Source organism: Triturus cristatus, chromosome 2_2 (assembly GCF_964204655.1).
Source record: "Triturus cristatus chromosome 2_2, aTriCri1.1, whole genome shotgun sequence".
Classification (NCBI taxonomy): Eukaryota; Metazoa; Chordata; class Amphibia; order Caudata; family Salamandridae; genus Triturus; species Triturus cristatus.
Window position 1 is genome coordinate 218884277 of NC_140582.1, and position 13734 is coordinate 218898010.

At 45.5% G+C, this 13734-nt stretch overlaps 1 protein-coding gene across 1 annotated transcript in view; it reads right to left on the bottom strand.

The window, feature by feature from the left end:
* Positions 1-13472, bottom strand: part of HSDL2 (hydroxysteroid dehydrogenase like 2) — a 208255-nt gene extending 194783 nt beyond the window's left edge. Inside the window, exon 1 of the mRNA XM_085641264.1 lies at positions 13317-13472. Coding sequence (XP_085497390.1) covers positions 13317-13333 — 17 coding nt within the window. The 5' untranslated portion in view covers positions 13334-13472. The remainder of the gene's footprint in view (positions 1-13316) is intronic.
* Between the last annotated feature and the right edge of the window lie 262 nt (positions 13473-13734).

The following is a 13734-nucleotide window of genomic DNA, read 5'->3' on the forward strand; positions in this document are numbered from 1 at the left end:
CACACCCCCACGAGTACCGCCCCTACTTAGGAGCACTGTTCATTGCAATCCTTTGGCACTAGCAGGCGGCTGACCCTGTGGCAGGGGGTCCGCGCCTGTAGCTAAAGGAAGCTGCACTACCTGACTTGTTTCCCAGGAAGAGACGCTGTTTTAACTAGCGCTCCTGCATTAAGCGCAGAGGCGCGCTTTTAATCTTCTCTGCTCATCTCTTCCCCCACGGAAATCCTGACGCTCACCTTCCACTCCTTCTGAGTGCACCGGCACGGCACAGCGCTGAACACAGCGGCGGCTCGCAGCAGCTGGGGCCGACATCTTGGATTGGGCTGCTCGGGTGAGGCGAGGCCACGGTCATCTTGGCCACACCCCCACGAGTACCGCCCCTATTTAGGAGCACTGTTCATTGCAATCCTTTGGCACTAGCAGGCGGCTGACCCTGTGGCAGGGGGTCCGCGCCTGTAGCTAAAGGAAGCTGCACTACCTGACTTGTTTCCCAGGAAGAGACGCTGTTTTAACTAGCGCTCCTGCATTAAGCGCAGAGGCGCGCTTTTAATCTTCTCTGCTCATCTCTTCCCCCACGGAAATCCTGACGCTCACCTTCCACTCCTTCTGAGTGCACCGGCACGGCACAGCGCTGAACACAGCGGCGGCTCGCAGCAGCTGGGGCCGACATCTTGGATTGGGCTGCTCGGGTGAGGCGAGGCCACGGTCATCTTGGCCACACCCCCACGAGTACCGCCCCTACTTAAACGGGCCATCATGTGTCAGCGCAGCGGACGAGCGCAGCGGGCGCGACGGAGGCGCGCCGGAGTTGCGCCTGAGTTAAGCCCGTCTGCGCCCGTCCGCGGCCGACCGGGACCCGAGCCCACTCCTCTTGGCCATTTTTATAAATACTCATCTCAGGAACTCCTGCTTTTACGCCCTCACAATCTTGATGGTCCCTGTAAGCACTCCCTAGCCCCACGCACATTGACTTGCATTCAAAGCCTAGGGCTTTCCTCTTCCATCAATGCTGTGCCTCATGCTCAGCCTTTAAAACAACCTTTTCCTGAGCCTCAAACTGCACCCTCTGTAAAACACAGCTTGCGCTGCTACTACCTCAATACTCGATCCCTGATCAAAAACCAGATAGACATTTTTCTTTTCCTGAAGGAGGTAAAACCTGACATCTTCTTATTAGCTGAAACTTGGCTAACCCCTCACTCCCTCCCCGACGTACTCGTGGCTCTTCCTGCAGAATACTATATTCTGACGGCCAACCGTACACCTGGGAAGGCCGGAGGTGGAGTAGCAGCTATAATCTTGAAATCCCTTCAGGTCAGGCAACTGCCTTCTTTGATCCTTCCGGACACTGAGAACTTGGTGATTAATCTCGACACTGAAAGTGGGTCCCTCATTCTGGTCCTGATTTACCGACCCCCCCAATACATGGCCAAATATCCATCCATTCTGGCAGAGCAGCTGGCTTCATATGTAGTCAGCTACTCTAAAATCATCCTTATCGGGGACCTAAATTACTGGCTTGATAGCATAGGCACAGATACTCAAGCTGCTGAATTGATAGATTTGCTAACAGACCTGAATCTAAATCAGCACATCCATGTACCCACTCACCAGAAAGGTCACAGCTTGGACCAGATATGGACGCATAATCTATCTTTATCCAATCCAGTCATCAGCCCATGTATCTGGTCGGATCATTTCATCATCTATTTCACACTAGAAGTAGGCGGAAATGTCAAACCCAAGCCATGCAAGAGCAAAGAATTCCGCAAATGGAAATCTATGGACCTTCCGGGATTTATTGACATTTTAAACAAAACCGTACCACCACCGTACGATGATCTGGACACTAGCGAGAGAGCGCTGTCTAACTGGTTACTTAACGCAGCTGACCTCTCAGCCCCCTTAGTACGGGTCCCTAATGTTAGAGGAAATGAAGCACACAAATGGTTCTCCCAAGAACTGAAAGATCTTAAACTGGGAGTTCGACAGAAGGAACGGAAATGGAGACAAAGCTACTCCCCTCAAGCCAGGACAGTGTACTGTACCGCAAGAAAGGAGTTCCAAAAAATCTTGCTCCAACATAAATCTGACTATTTTTCTCAAAAAATTTTAAATTCCTCAAATAAAACTAAAGATATTTTTAACATAGTCAACGAGCTCTGTGACGATGATAGGACAGCCCCATCAATAGCCCCTACCCAGAAGTTGTGTGACTCTCTGAATGATTTTTTCAGAGAGAAAATTGTAAATATAAAACGCAACATTGCTAGCTCTCCTAAATCGTCTCCTTTAGATGATATTTTTAATAACCCCACTACATTAGACACCCTTCCTGCTATAGATGCTAAAACTTTTTCAACTCTCCTGGCTCGGGTTAAGTCTGGATCACCCGATGACATCTGCCCACCCCACATTTTTACAGAGATTGGGCACTCTATCCCTCACGGGATCCTCTCTCTGCTTAATGACTCACTTAACCAGGGAAAGGTACCGGCAGGATTTAAGCATGCTCTATTGATTCCCCTGATCAAAAAACCCAGTCTTGATCCTCACGATCCATCTAATTACCGCCCGATATCCCTGCTGCCATTCCTATCAAAAATCCTGGAGGCACACGTTGCTAGCTGTCTTTCTAGCTTCGTTGAAACCACTGGATATCTGGAGCATAACCAAGCTGGGTTTCGACCAGGGCATTCAACCGAGATGGTGACACTGGCGGTCCAGAATGTACTAAGAAGCAATGCAGATAGGGACATTCACCAAGCATTGGTACTTCTCGACCTTTCGGCCGCATTCGACACGGTCGACCACACCATCTTGGTCGACCGTGTCGAACAGGCTGGCCTGAGAGGCTCGGCACTTAGATGGCTGAAGTCATTTATCTCGGAGCGTACCCAGGCAGTGAGATTGGGAACTTTTACAGCGCCCAAAATCAAAAATGAATGTGGAGTCCCCCAAGGCTCGTCCCTGTCCCCACTTTTGTTTAATTTGTACTTACGACCCTTGTTATTTTCATTAAAAAAGTTTAGCGCCTTAATTCTTAACTATGCAGATGATCTGCAACTGATCTTCTGTCTGGACTCCCCTGGCGCTGCCATCGAATTTCGGGAGGTCATGGTTCACATTCAGAGATGGATGGGCCTAAATCATCTGAAACTCAACCCAGGCAAAACTGAACTGATTTTGCCTGGGAAGAGTGAACTGTATTGGGGACCACACTTCTGGCCTCCAGAAATGGGAGATCCTCCAGCTAAATCCCAAACAGTTAAGAGCTTAGGTATCACTTTTAATGAAGATCTTTCGCTCAAAAGCCAGGTAGGGACTGTGGTATCTGCAAGTTTCTTCCAACTTCGCAAGATTAAGAAGATCGCCCACCTTTTAACCCACCCTGCTCTGATTCAGGTCATCATTGCTCTTGTGCTGTCCCGTTTGGATTATTCCAATAGTTTATATCTGGGCCTACCGGCGGGGCAGCTCAAGAGACTCCAACTGGTTCAGAACCAAGCGGCCAGGTTGATCTGTAAAATTCCTAAGTGGCAGTCTATTAGACCTGGACTGGCCAGTCTCCACTGGCTGCCTGTAGCGCAGAGAGCAGCATTTAAAGCGGGATGCATTATCTTCAGGGCTCTACAAGGTAAGGGCCCTGGATTCATTAGCTGCCTGCTGGTCAGTTACACTCCCTCCCGTGCTCTCCGTTCTGGCCAAAAGAATTTGTTAGTCGTGCCCCGGATCAGGAAACAACGCCAGGGAGGAGGATCTTTCCACTTCCTAGCTTCCTCCCTGTGGAACTCCTTGCCACTGCCACTAAGACTTCACGAAGATCTGTTAGCCTTTAGACAGGCTTTTAAGACTTGGCTCTTTAAGCAAGCTTATCCTTAGTTAAATTTTCTTTCTTTCTGTCACATGTTATGTTTTGCTAGTCTTCCACAGCGCCATGAAGCCTACGGGCGTACGTGCGCTTAATAAATTTAATTTAACATAACATAACATAACATAAAAGCAGCCCTCTACACCCCCCTAAAAAAGCGTAAGGGCTTCTATGTTTCCAAAACCATCACCCTTCTTTCCACAGAGTTCACACTCTTGGTGCAATTGATTCTACCAGCAAACTACCTTCTCACCGATGCAAAGACGGGACATTGCGCTCTTCAAACATGACAGAATCATACATATGGACGCTGAATTTGTAATTCCTGGGACTATTACATTGGCTAATTGTGCTGCCTTTGGAAAGACCACAGTATCTACAGAGTCTCCAGTTCTGAACTGCAGAGCACCAGCCTAACTCTACAGGCAAAGTTCCATTTTCAGCACCTACATTTTTAAATATTTCTCTTCTAGAATTAAACAGGTACATATTTGTGGTATGCCCACACTATACAGAATGACAATCGCATCACATCCACTACATCGTTATACCATTATGCCTAAACGGAAGTATAGTTAGGCAGATTAGCTGAATACAATAGTTAATAAGGGTAGTTAAACCCCCCCGTGAAGTCGCGATATCGGCCAGATTGCGGCTCGTTCAACTGAAGATTCTCCACAGAGTATACATCTCTTGCACGAGACTACAAGTGATGGGGAGGGCGGACACAGCGCGCTGCAGGAGGGGTTGTGGGGACACGGGAACCTTTTTCCACATATTGTGGGGCTGCCCGAAGATTCAGAGGTATTGGAAAAGAGTGGTGAGATGTATGGAGGAGGTGTGGGAAGTGGAGATTCGCCCGGAGGCTAAAAAGTGCATCCTTAATATATGGGAACCAACCGACCTGCCGCCAAAAGGGAGGCTCTGGGTCACGCTTGGTCATATGGTTGCGAAGCGGAACATTGCTAGGCTCTGGGGAAGCGCTGTTCCACCAAAACTATCAGATTGGAACAACGATATGGACTGGTGCATGCTGCAAGAAAGAACTGTGTATGTGGCGAGAGGGTGCCCTCGCAAATGGGTTGAGGTATGGACCAACTGGAACGATTTCAGGGGCGGCATTTGCGAACCTCCTGCCATCGCGCAGGAAGACCCTGGAGATGTCTAGTATCCTGCTGATGCGGTTAGGGTGCAGGGAAGGGGGCGGCGGCTGCAGCCCCCAGCCTTGGACACGTGAGATGAGCGTAGTGTTGACCGGTAGTTAAGGGGTGGGAGGGAGGGGGAGTTTGATTGTTTGGCACATTAATGCAAATTGGGGCGCTCTGCCCATATCTCTGTGGATGTTCTGAAGGACACTAGACCTGCCACATTCTGGTTTCACCTTGGTACACCTGCATCCTTCAACGCCGCCGTACCTCCGGGTTGACGGCATAGGGCTGTGTGATTCGAGACATATGCGAGATATTTACCGCGGCCGGCCCATAAGGGTTGTAGGCTCTCTGCTGTGTACCTTGACTCTTTGAATAAAGGTTTTTCAAAAATAAAAAATAAAAAAAAATAAGGGTAGTTAAACAATGTAAAGGTACAGACCAATAATAATGATGCACTTCCTAGGATAATGTAGTGATAGGCGTAGTGCTGAATGCAAATAATTGTAGGTTGATATGACTGGCCTCAATATAGGGTCCTACAGTCAAATTTGCTTTTCGCTTTATATGAGAACTACTAAACTGCAACATACATCATGTAGTTTTGGAATAACAGAGCACACTAAAATCATAGTGATATCGGATTTTTTAAGGTCTTAGATTGGAAGTGTGTATTAAATAACCATGGACCAAAGTAAGCCATTTAAACATCTTTCACAGCAACACTCAGAAATTCAAAAGGACAGAATGTTTGTCAACCCTATTCTTACTTTCTAAGCGGTCTGTGCACATGAACATTCAAAGATTAATTTGAATCCACTGGCTTCTACTTGTAAATTAATGTTCCCAAACCAGGACAGGCATGATTTCAAAACATGTGTGGTCCTGTGTCACTTCACCCCCTTAGTGTATCGGCTGAGGAATATTTTGTGGTGACATCCGAGAAAAGAAGCAAGGACATTTTGGAAACTGTTGGGAAACAAAAGATAGAGTTATAGGAGGACTGCAAGGCACCTTAATCAATCCACCAATTGCTCTCCTCATCACAAGGATTTGGCCTTACTGTACACGCATTAATAGGACCACAGTGGAGTCATGCAGCATCCTGAAAGGTCAAGGGGTGCACTTGGCAACAACCTCCTGTGCGAGATTCATTCCGGCTTTGTGGTTTGCAATGAGAACATATTTTGCCCTGTGAGACCTTTTTTTTTTTTTTGTCAAAGTACTACAAACCACTGTAGGGAAGTCTCAGAGCACTTTTAGTTAGAAACACGAGGCTGGAGAGCATTCTGCAATGGTAAATAAATTGACACCTAGACCGTTTACCTTCTATGCTGATAAGAAGATAGTAAAACCTCAGGGAATCATATCAGCCTCAAATTAACACAGTGGCTGGCAGTCTAGACATTATTAGAAGTGAGTTTGGGCATTGATAAAGACGAGCGTGGGGATTAAAATAATCGGACGTTATAGAGACCGCAGTCAGTCAGGTCATGCATGCAAATGACTAGTCATTACCAACAACAATTATGTAATTTAGTTCATTAACAAGATCGCAGTCCGTCTGCTATCTGCAAAAGCGAGTGAACAATGATAAAGCATGTATCCTTTTATGGACTTGGATTGCTATTATCAATTGTGAGTCACACTGGATTATTCACTATGGGATTTGCAGTGGTGCATTTCTTACTACTACTGTGCTCAAGGTAGCCTCTTGGTTGACGCAATTTCATTTGGAATCATCAGGGGCAAAGGTCTTATCTTAAAGCTAGACTCACACTGGAAAATGTAATAACAATTGCCGCCCACCAAGGCACACAGAATCACCCCACCTCTCCAGGATCAGGTGGATTAGACTTCAACAGCTGGTAAGCAGCACCATGGGAGACGGGAACAGAGGTGTGGTGTGGTGCGGTGCTGCCAGAAGCAACACTCTGGAAGGCTGCTTCTCCTCGCTCTGTCCATCATATACTCAATGCCCATCACACACTCCTAATGTGCTAATGCAATCCTCAATAAAAAGACATCTCGTGCAGCACTTCAAGGAAGAGTTACAACTGTGTATAAAGTTGAGCCCTGCTCAAAGAAGTGAAATTAGAAATGTGGCTATACACCTTAAGTTCTTAGCAACACTAACAATCATCAGTAAACCTCTGATCCCTTCCCATATGGTCAAGAATTCCTTTGTGGAAAGTATTTCTGATCAACAGAGCACAAGTATCCATTTTGGCCCATCTATTTTACTAAAAAACACTTTCACTTGTAAGTTGCAAAATTTCCGGTGTGTGTAGCATTCCAATTCTTGACAAAAGAAAGATGCGGTTTGAACTGTGTGTTTGAAAACTCTGGGATTTATAGTTTCAAAAATCGATTTATTTGCATGATATGCTATCATACAACCCACAGTAAGGCATTAGGCAGCAGATGTTGATTTAATTACCCATCTTCAAATTGCATAGATTTATATTGTTCAAAAGTTATAAAAGGATCAAGCTCAGTGTCCCGAAGACTACTGTCATCCATAAATGCTGAGAAATTGGTTTAATATGAGCCAAGCTGCTTAACTGGGTGACAGCTCATGGTTAGGAAGGATAGATACTTTGCATTTGGTATTGTGAACCCTTTCTCTGACGGGGCAAGTGCATTGTAGGTGTATAACTAAAGGCATTTGTTCTCCATGAGACGCCCAGGCTGCGTCCAGAGTGGAAGGTTGCTTTGCAAACAATTAAACAGGTTGAGAAATGAAAGGAAGCAGGAATGTGAAACTTCAGAGGGTGATGGCAATGTGATCATTCCTTTGTCTAATAAATTCAGGACAAACCATTTGGCAAGTAGGTGATCTCGATTCCTGGTTGGTGCGAAGTCACAAAAGAATTACCGTGCAGCAAATAGCCAGGTGCCGCAGCGAGAGTTTCAGCTTCCAACAAGGAGCTTGACAGTGATGTGACAAAGTCAATACTTCATGATTAAGACTGAATAGATGCAGTGCTGCCAAGAGCATGTTGATGGCATATTTCAAGACGGAAGTTAAAACCGTTTTTTAAATATTTACAAAGAGGTGAGCCACACAAATGTAGGGAATTGAGGGAGCAATGGATGCTTTCCATGGTCGCGTGGCATCTAGCCGGCATTCACCTGCTATAGGTACTGAACTATGTGCCATACATGATTATTCAAGAGTGTTTTTCACAAAACTAATGTGACAGGTCAACCGTAGATTGGGGGTTTTATTGACTTGCGCAATTGACATGGCAGGTGCTCTGCTTTGATTTAATAAATCACTGCGTTCATGCCACAATTCTTTGACATCTTGTGATATTTTCATATAGCACAAGGATCACAGATTTGTGGCCTCTTAGTACTTTGCTTTTTTGGCCAGACTGCCATCTGTGATTTAAAGCTGCTTGACAGAGTGTATCCAAGGGGTCAGAAGGATTCAAACTCTTTTCAATGGCCTATGTAGGGGGGAGTTAATAGGTTTGAAGGATGAGAATTTGCTCTATAGGTGATCTGAAGGGGGCAAGGACTACCATTCCCTGTGTATTAACCGCTTCATTATCATCCTTGTGGTGTGCTCAGCAGCAGAGTCCGGGTCTTGCAGCCCACCACCTCAACTAGATCATTAAAGTTCCTCGCTGTCGGGTGTTGGTGCCTCTTTCAATTCTTGTACAGAGCTTTTATCCCTGTGTTTGGTTCCAACAGAGCCTCAATAACACGGACTGCTTGTTTTTAGACTCCTTGTAACAGTGACAGATTGATCTTCTCGTCCAACTTCTTTTGGTTTCCATGTAGTACAGTGTGTGTGTCCTTTGTCTCTCATTTGCTGATCTGGTATCACACGGTCTCAGATTTCATGGCTACATGTGCCTTCCCACAATGTTATTATGTTAACAGCAATCTGCCTGAAATGTTACAGGGGCAGACCATTCCCTAGGTTTTCTGAAAGAGCCTAGATTTGGAGGAGGAGTTGGAGGACTAGTGGAATGAGGAGTCTACGAATAGCACTCATTACAACGCAAGTCGTTAAAATGACGCGGTTACATTGCATGCCGTTACAACAACTTGCTGTAGGGGGGCGCTGGAGTTTGGTATAGTATAATTTACTATTCCAACTCCAGTGTGCGCAACAGTAGGGAAGGTGTTGGATTGAAAATCCAACAAATCCAACACCTTCTGCCCCCACAGCAAGTCGTTTTAACGACTTGTGTTGTAAAGGCATTACAATGTAATGCCTGCGTTGTGATTGATGTTTTATGTGTCTATTCCCAAATATCACCGTAGACGTTTCGGGTTTGAAGCAGGAAAGCAACAAAGATCTGAGGAATTAAGCTTCTTCAGAATGCTCAGGTACAGACCCTGAGACTCTACAATACCTCTGCTGGCTGGCATGGGCTTTCAGTTTTCTAAACCTGAATCTATACTACTGGGGTGATTACTCTGGTTAAGCCCCAGCACCTTTAATTGGGATGAAAGAAGAGGGGCAGGAGCTCTAAAAGAGGCTGGCCAAAGAGGCATTCCCAGGAATTCTTTCCAAGAAGCAAAGCCCATATGGTTAAGGGTATGGCTTAAACAATTTGAATTAGAATCCCATGCTTTACACGGAGTGCCACCTGATTGTTCTTTGGGTCCCTCTCTGAGTTTTCTGTTACTGTATAGACATACCACACAACAACGAACACATACTTGAAAAAAAACAATTTCAGACCTACTGTCTTTGCTAATGCTAGTTAGCAAATCTTAGATAAAGAGCAATAATAGTGTTGTGAATAATTAGAATTCAAAACGTTTCAATTCTGAAAATATGGAGACTTTGAATTAAGTATTACAATGGTCTGTGGAACGGGTAGTGGTCTACTGGGTCTCAACCATTCCTGTTTTCCCTTCACCCCACTGTCCTCTGCAATCTCTTACTCTGCTATGTACGTATTCCCTTTTCTTCCCACATCTTTCTGAAATCCTCATCAGCATCTCAAAGTCATGTCCTCCCTCTTCATTGTTCTTTTCACTCTGACCTTAAGCAACTGCTTCCTCCCCTTCACCATGCTCTCTCTCCCCACCTGCAAATACAGTATTTTCCTTTGGTGCTGTAAATATTTTAACAGATGTGTAGTATACCTCCTTCTTACACTATAACATAAAACGGTAAATACAACTGGCACGCTAGTGACCATGTCATGTGGATGAGCATGTAGTATAAACACTTTCATGGCCCACTTCCAGGCACTAAGAGAAGCTTACACTGCCTCCAGCATCAAACCCAAACCTCTCTCTCAATCGTGTCCAGTCATGCCACCGACCCAGACATGTAGAGGGCACACCGTTCAAAGTATGCTATATACAAAAGTCATATGATGCTTGAATGAAAAAAAAAAAAACACATCATCTGGCAAAAAAGTAGATACTCTCAAGGTAGGCATATTTAAGTACACGAGAAACTTAACCAGGGAAAGATTCGCTGACATGGACTGCCTTAAAATTTTTTAGAGTCCTTGTTGAGAATTCAATTCGATTTTTTACGTAAAAAGTATATATTTCTTTAAGGCCCGGCAGGGACTCGTTTCAAAGTTAGCTTTTTGTCGGGTTGGCGCATTGGCAGGACTTATTAAAGTTCTACCTAGACTTGTACGTCCCAAGAGGGTTGTGTGGTAAGAAGGGCTTTGTAGAAGTAGCAGAAAGCTGCCCGCCTCAATTCCGGATTGTTGGGAGAGCAGAAGATAGTATCAATTATGCACCAAAGGTCTAGTCCCCTACTGTTTTTAGGTCTCACCTACGCAGCGTGCAAGCGCTGCTTTGGAGTGACCCTTGAAATCGATCCGGGCTTTTGTGGAAACTCGTGCATGTTCTGCACTGTTTCCAATGGGCCCTCGTCCATGTGCAGCGTTTGCCTTGCGGGAGCGAGCAGCGGCGCCATCTGGTTGCAATTATTTCGCCTGCCGCTACTCACTCCCCTAGGTAAACGCTGGCCGTGGGGCTGCGCTTGTTTTGTTTCTCTTAGAGGTTGTGCCTTGGATGGAGCTTCTAACGTCTTCCAAGAGGCGTCAGAGACGCCCCGCCTGTCTAACCGGCGTTTCGCTGGAAGCTTCCTTATCCTTTTACTGAAGGCTGCTGGCAGGAGAAGGGGGCGCTCAGTATCTGCATCCATCCGCCACACGCACAGCAGCCTGTACCATGCCCGAATACGCCACCCCACGGGTGCTGACCACCGGCGCCAGGATCAATGGTGCTTACCAGGACCGAGACAAGCCGGCGCAGATCAGATTCAGCAACATTTCAGCCAGGAAAGGTATGAACATTGGCGCACAGTGGCAGGGCCTGTAGTGTTATCTTCCAGGACCTTTACGTGCTATTGGCGACCAAGCCGTAGATGCTGGGAGCACACACACTTTGTGTGCGATTCATCTGCGCGAGGCGTCATTCTGCAGCCGTTGTTCAGGCGTGGTTGGTCAGCATGACCAGCTAATCACCTGCCCCGAACGACTGGGGTGGAGTGTAGTCATAACATACTTTGATGCCACAATAGCATTGCTTTCCTTTGATTCAATATTGTGCTTGCCATTTAGGCAGTGCGTACTGTTTAGATAATAGCACTTAGGATTCTGGGACTTGAAGTTTCCCTTTCTCCTTTATGATGATAGTCGCACTAACCCCAGCAGGCAAAGTTGTTACACAAACTTACATTGGCAATAGAAAGAGGTCTTGCTGTGGGTCCTGCAATCACGACGGAGCCCTAGATTAAAGAAGGGTTTAACAAGTATGTTTATTCCACCAAGTTAACGGAGGCCACCCCCATCCCACAGAGGGAATCTGCAAGATGGCTTTTGGGAAAAACTATAGCACTCAAAGGCTAACATTCCAAAACATATCACAAAGTAAAATGAATGGAGAATTCAGTAAGCCAAGTGGTGTGCATAGCACGTTCAACATATGTTAAACCCCCATAACAAAACAAATGAAAATGTATTACCTACATATGAAACCAACTAAGCAATACATTATATAATTATTTTGCTTTTTTGTTAGTCTGACAAGTAAGTTTCCTCTGTACTACACTCTTCAGCATACTCGCTAGAATCATACAGTTAGAGACAGCCAACTGATTATTTTTATTATCTCCATCAATGATGTTATCCTCGTTACTCGCGTCCTAACCTGTTTCCATTACCAGAACCATAGTCATCACTATCCCGTACAACCTCACAATGTTGGCGCATACTCTCAACATCACTAGCCCAAGATGATACATTTGTACACATTTCTGAAGACCAATCATAGCAAGAAGGCATATCTTTGGATCATATGATAGTAACTTGTTCCTGCAGTAAAATATCAATATCTTTATACCGTTATCCTTTACCTTATTCTCTGGTATTGCTACAAAAAATGACATTCTGGTTCTACTAGCATGTCAACTTAATACTGTAGTGAAGATGCCAAAGAAAGTGATCCAAGTAACTGCTTTATTTTCCTGAACAGTCACAATGAAAGGTACTTCACCTTCCCACTGCCTTACAACCACTGCTACTCAAAACAAGCATTGGCATAGCCAATAGGTTTCGCCTTTGGGACCTTTTAAGTAAAAAAAAAAACTGAAGTATAAGACTTCACGTTCACATTTACGATGCAGTAAATGTAAACGTGCAGTCTTAAACTTCAGGTTTTTTTTTTTACTTACAAGGTCCCAAAGGCGAGACCTATTGGCTATGCCAATGCTCGTTTACCATGTTACATAAAACAGCATGGCAGCCGTGCGACTTCAGCAATGTCCAAGGGTCACTGCGAATAGTCAAAAGCAAGGCTTGTTTGAAAAGCATGAGGCTCTCCGCAAACGAGAGAGACTCTGGGAGCCTGAAGGTAGTGCAAGATCTCGGTGGTTAATCAGATGGTTTACGTTTTGAAAATTGAACTGCGAGGATCTGTAGATAAACCTATTGGTTGTGCCATAATCACAGAATAGATACGCAACTCTGTACGTTTGAATCTAAGTATGAAACGAGCGGACGTTTCAGCCACGATAACAAAACATATTTTCTGATCAAATAGTTCGGGTTTGGATCCAGTATCTCTTCGGGGTCCAGTTATCCGATTAGCTCTCGTGGCATTTTTGAGTAAGGCCATTTGACAAGGAACTCGGGAAATGCCTCTATATTCTCATTCAAATGCACCAGACTACATGTGTTGGAGTCACCCGATAAAAACGTGCAACTTTGTTGAATGCAACCGAACCATGCAGTTAGTCAGACTCCGAAAGAGTCCTCAGTAACTTTCTAAAAGTAAGTGGTCTGCGCCACCTCACTCACCCTGTGTTCGGAATCATGTCGCCAGAGACAGGTCCAGTAGTGACAGCAAGGGATGGTTTTTCAAGTCTGACCAGGCGACTGAGGTCTCAGCGTTGCACTTTGCTCTACTGCCCTCTACACGCAGAAAATGCTCAGTCTAGAAGGGAAGGTCACATGGGGACAGCACGTGACAGCATTGCCGCGCCCACCCTGCAATCCTGCCGTGAACTAGACCGCACATGTGCAATTCGCTCAGACCTTCATCAAGAGTAAGGTAATAGACGAAGGACTTCTTCAGGCGCACAGATATGACCTATATGGTTGCCACTATATATCCATAATCGAACAGGTATCCACACGTTCAAGATGGCCGGTAGATTTACCACCACTTGTTCTTCCGTCCGTCACTTCTCGTGAGCTCATTTTCGACACCGGGTCC